Here is a 5446-nt window from a genome sequence, read left to right as displayed (position 1 = left end):
TTGCATGTTCTCCCCGTGTCCGCGTGGGTTTCCTCCGGGTGCTCCGGTTTCCCCCACAGTCCAAAGACATGCAGGTTAGGTTAACTGGTGACTCTAAATTGACCATAGGTGTGAATGTGAGTGTGAATGGTTGTCTGTGTCTATGTGTCAGCCCTGTGATGACCTGGCGACTTGTCCAGGGTGTACCCCGCCTTTCGCCCGTAGTCAGCTGGGATAGGCTCCAGCTTGCCTGCGACCCTGTAGAAGGATAAAGCGGCTAGAGATAATGAGATGAGATGAGATTAACCACATGCCAGTTGGAAAGGAATGCTAACCTTTATGAGTTGAAAATGTGATTTGCCAGCACTGCTAATCGCTGCAGGTACTGACAATATAACTATTTCAAACTTTGTTGATAGACAATAGATATATTCTTAATGTAAATTTGCTGATTACCTTGCAGCACAAAGACAGGGAGCTAACTTTGAGGCACTCACCACTTCAAACAGCGTCGTGACTCATGAGGGAAATTCCAGAAGCCTTGTAGAACTCCTTTGCGCATGCTCGGATGATTGTCACTGGTCCCCCTTGCTCGGCCAACATAATATTTTTAATGCGACATTAAAAGTTCCGTGAACACAATTTTACATTTTCTCTTGATGAACATTTTGCAGTACAGGAATGAAAATCATGCAATCATTGACCAAACATATTTTTCTTTTATGACACAACGATTATGTTGAGCCAACATATATTTTCTCATTTGTACAACTTTTTGCATCAATCATTTTTTACAGTGCATGTCAGAAATGCTGTCCCTGATCCTGACATGTTGTGGTCTCCTGGTGAGGTAATCTGTGATCCAGGAAACCAGATGTGTGTCCACCTCCATCTCCTGCAGCTTATCTCTCAGTAGAAGGGGCTGGATGGTGTTAAAGGTGCTGGAAAAGTCCAAAAACATGATCCTCACTGAGCTGCTCCCCTTGTCCAGATGAGAATGAATCCTGTGCAGAAGATAGGCGATGGCATCATCCACTCCCACCTTCTCCTGGTACACGAACTGCAGTGGCTCCTCAGCATGGTGGACCTGGGGTCTGAGCAAGTTCAGCAGCAGTCACTCCATGGTATTCATCACGTGTGATGTCAAGGCGTCCGGCCTGTAGTCATTCAGTTCCTTTGGATGTGTGTTTTAAGGAACTGGAATGAGGCACGACATCTTCCACATGACAGGAACCCTCCCGAGGTGAAGGCTCAGGTTAAAGACGTGTTGTTCCCCCAGTTGGGCAGCGCAGGCCCTCAGCATCCTGGGACACACCTTCTGGGCCTGCTGCTTTCCTGGGGTGGAGTTTCCTCAGCTCTCTCCTGACTTGGTCTGTGGTGAAGATGTGGGAATTGGGGGAGTGGATGTGTATTCCATCTGCAGGAGGTGTTGATGGCTCTAATGCTGATGATGTTGGTGGTGGGGGTGAGGGCTGATCTGCCGGTGATGGTGACAGTGATGAGGTGACAACTGCTGCAGGAGGAGAGGGGAGCAGGACAATCAAACCTGTTGAAGAAGTGGGTAAACCGGTTTGCCCTGTCCATGCCCCCATCTGCTGAGCTGCCGCTGTTCTTCTTGTAGCCTGTGATGGTTTTCATCCCATTCCAAACCTCCTTCATGTTGTTTTCTTGCAGCTTCTCTTCCACTTTTTTTTTCCTGTATGACTCCTTGGCCTCTTTTAGCTGGATTTTGATTTCCCCCTGTACACGCTTCAGCTCTGACCTGTCTCTGTCTTTGAATGCCCTCTTCTTTTGGATGAGGAAGCCCTTAACTTCACTGGTAATCCAGGGCTTGTTGTTTGGAAAGCAGCGTACAGTTTTTGTGGGAACAACAACATCCCTGCAAAAGTTCAAGTGGTCTGTTATGCAATGTGTCACCTTCTCAATGTCCTCCCCATGTGGGTCTAACAATGCATTCCAGTCGGTCATCTCAAAGCAGTCCTAAAGAGTTTCCTCTGCCTCGGTAGACCAGGCCCTGAAAGAACACATGGTGGTGGGCTGTCTCAAAACCATTGGTTTGTACTGAGGCTGTAGGAGAACCAGATTATGGTCAGATCTCCCCAGCGGTGGTAATGGGATTGCCCTGTATGCATCCCTTACATTGGCATACAATAGGTCTATGGTCCTGTTTTTCTTAGTGGGACAGTCCACAAACTGATAAAAGGCAGAGAGAGTGGAGTCCAGAGTGACATGGTTAAAATCCCCATTTGTGTGTTGATGCAGTTGCATGAGAAAAGAACCTGAATGCAAAAGCAAAGACACTCGTGTAGAATGTAGATCATGATCACCGAAAACTTCTGTGAGACTGAGCGAATATAAAGGACAATGTGTTGGTAAAACAGGACTTAAAGGGCATATCCTGCACCAATTTCGTTTTTTTTTTATATGAAAGTAAGTCCCTTTACACACTCATCCAGAAGGGTAATTTTGCACCAGGCCATCTGTCTACAGCAAAAAATAAAAAAATAATAACAACAAAATGCGTCTGGAAAAATCCCAAGGGAGTCTCGAGCCAGAATCGTGACGTTACCTGCAGAAGCGTCAGTGCACAGCCTGTGTAGACCAAGCGCTCCGATTTCTCTCTCATTGTCCGGTCTTTTGGAAAACGATGAGTACTAATCCCATCATGATTGGTGTTGCTACACCCTCCTACGATAGATACAGATACATCTGTTAACCATTTTAATAATTACGTGATAACGTTGAAGAAATTTGCAGAAAACCACCAGGTCGTTTTCTCATAAACAAACCAGCGCTGATGTAGGATTCAGAGGGAGGCGTCCCACACGCGACGTCACGAAAGTCAATGTTTGCCGGGAAATCCAAATGCCAAGTTTTTTTTTTTTTTTAAGTGGACGAATTCGCCTCAAATGGCTTGATTTCAACTGAATTTTTCTGGTATTGTGCAAGGTAAAAAAATTGCACTAAATGCAAAATGTGACAGATATTTGATCAATGTTTAATATAAAATAGGAGAATTACATTGATCTTCCTCCTGAATTTACCCAAGATATGCACTTTAACAGTTGGTGTGAGGTTCAAGATATGGTTCATGAAAAAGTCATTTGATGAGAGAGAGAGAGAGAGAGAGAGAGCAGTGAGGTGTCAGTGAGATTTGCATGAACAGGACGGAATCGTTTCATTTCTCCCAGAATAGAGCAGAAACTTCACCAGATGTTCAACTTCCTTCAGTCAAACTCACTGAAGCACAAAACACAGCACTGAATCTACAGCTAATCACACTCTCTCATCACACTGATCATCACTATTAACTCCAATAAAAGAACAGACAACGTCCAAAATTCAGCTTTATTTCAGCACAAACTACAGGAAGAGCAACAGGACAGTGAAGAGAGGAAAGACAGAAATGTCAGCATTGTGTAGAATTGAAACTCTATTGTAGATGGATCATAAGCAGCTCCATGTTAAACTCTATGTTGGATCCACTAGCCTTCACACTGACTCTTTCTGAACGTGACTGGATGATTGACGTTGTTATGGGAGACCGTGCAGCTGAACTCCTCCCCCTTTTCCCAGAGGTCTTTGCTGAGGGTCAGGGTGCTGCTGCGGCTGTAACGGCCGATCTTCTCTACTTCTGCGCTGCTCAGAACCCCGTTCTTCACCTCTGAGCCGTCCACTGTCCAGCTCACCAGCGCCCCCTGTGGAGAGTAGCCAGACAGCAGGCAGAGCAGCGAGGCCGATCCCTCAGACAGCTGCAGAGGGGACGGAGGGAGCAGAGACACGGAGGGAGCTGTGGAACCCGCTGGAGAGGAGAAACACACAAACACATCATAGACACCTCATTCACACACAATTAGAAATGAGGATGAAATATTTCTGCAACTTTGTGGAACTGACTGATCTTACAGAGGAATTAAGTCGAATAAAGTCTGACTTCATGACTGAGTTTCATTCACTACTTTATTATGTGACATCAGTTTCAGTGCAGCAACAAAACAAACATGTTCCACTCTGTAATTTATCTGGGAAAATAATTTTACAACAAGTTTTATTACTTTATAGTTCAAACCTTCAGCACATTTAACTGCAGCAAATACAAATGTAGCTGATGACAGAAATATTCATCGTTTAACACAAACACACACAGCAGCTTTCATCTGGATTTTACATCAGCACACAGTCACTATATTTATTAAATGTTTATTATAGAGTAACTGCAGAGTTATTGCATGTTGAATTTATCGCAAACGTGTAATTATTACATATTTAACATCAATAATTGTGTATTTATTGAATGTTTAAGAACATTGATATGGGATCTGTTCTGATACTGAAATGTATTCCTCATCAGAGCAAAATAACACACAATAAAATCAATTACACAATTATAAACATCAACAATCTGTTCAGGTTAAGTTTATGACTGTAATAAGTAATGAACAAAATTAATTTTGCATTAAAAGAAGAAAACACACTTACTGTTCACGATGAGTTTGGAGCCTCCACCAAAAGTCAACCACAGTGATACATTCTAATGAAACCGTCGTACAAAAACATCCATCACACTGCAGTACACACACACACACACACACACACACACACACACACACACACACACACACACACACACACACACTTTGCATTATCAGTCCATGCTTCAGTGCTCTGCGAGTGTTTATAGCCCTGTGACTTTAACACTTCATGACTGAGAGCTGCTGCTCAGCAACTTCACCCACAGCAACCATGACTTTGATCAGCGTCTTCATCTGCACACTGGCCCTCTGGACTCAAGGTGAGAGTTTAACATCAACTCACAGCCTCACACACTTCATTTCATACGAATTCTACACCACTATAGAGCTTACAAACACAATCTATGTTTCTCTTCAGGATCCAGAGGTCAGGTGACTGTGACTCAGACTCCTTCAGTGCAAACTGTTGCTCCAGGAAACACAGTCACCATCAACTGCAAATTCAGCACTGCTGTTTACAATAACTGTGGCCCATCTGGTGTCTCTTATGACTGTCTCGCCTGGTACCTGCAGAAACCTGGAGAAGCTCCTAAACTCCTGATCTATGGTGCTACTGAATTAGAGTCAGGGACTCCAGCTCGTTTCAGCGGCAGTGGATCGAATACTGACTTCACTCTGACCATCAGTGGAGTCCAGACTGAAGATGCAGGAGATTACTACTGTCAGAGTGTACATGAGATCAGTAGTAGCGGTGTGTTCACACAGTGTTAGAGCGTCGTACAAAAACCTGGGTCAGTGAGAGTGCACAGAGAAGCACTGCTGCAGCTGGGAGCGACTGCAGGTGCTGAGGGGGAGGATGTGATACAGCACAATGACACACACTGTGGACGAGAGAAAACACACCACACTAACTCACTAATACACACACATCTGTGAGAGGAGTCCACCTTTCTCAGCTGTGGACAGACAAACAAAGTCCTGATCATTCTGATTCA

At 44.4% G+C, this 5446-nt stretch overlaps 1 protein-coding gene across 1 annotated transcript; it reads left to right on the top strand.

Annotated features, from left to right (window-relative positions):
* Positions 1 to 976: 976 nt before the first annotated feature.
* LOC132869670 (uncharacterized) lies at positions 977 to 5230 on the top strand. Its single transcript, XM_060902966.1, has 3 exons — positions 977 to 1103; positions 1259 to 1444; positions 4873 to 5230. Exons 1-3 carry the CDS (start codon positions 977 to 979, stop codon positions 5220 to 5222), a joined length of 663 nt encoding a protein of 220 aa, XP_060758949.1. The 3' UTR covers positions 5223 to 5230.
* Positions 5231 to 5446: the final 216 nt, after the last annotated feature.

This window comes from Neoarius graeffei, chromosome 21 (genome assembly GCF_027579695.1).
Source record: "Neoarius graeffei isolate fNeoGra1 chromosome 21, fNeoGra1.pri, whole genome shotgun sequence".
Taxonomy (NCBI): domain Eukaryota; kingdom Metazoa; phylum Chordata; class Actinopteri; order Siluriformes; family Ariidae; genus Neoarius; species Neoarius graeffei.
This window is presented reverse-complemented; position numbering and strand designations above follow the sequence as displayed.

Excerpts from the sequence above, each read along its gene's own strand:
- LOC132869670 (XM_060902966.1), top strand. The coding sequence starts at position 977 with ATGAATCCTGTGCAGAAGATAGGCGATGGCATCATCCACTCCCACCTT. Across the intron at positions 1,104-1,258 it reads TCAGCAGCAGTCACTCCATG|TTGGGCAGCGCAGGCCCTCA; the intron begins GTATTCATCACG and ends TTGTTCCCCCAG. Across the intron at positions 1,445-4,872 it reads TGATGATGTTGGTGGTGGGG|CCAGAGGTCAGGTGACTGTG; the intron begins GTGAGGGCTGAT and ends TCTCTTCAGGAT.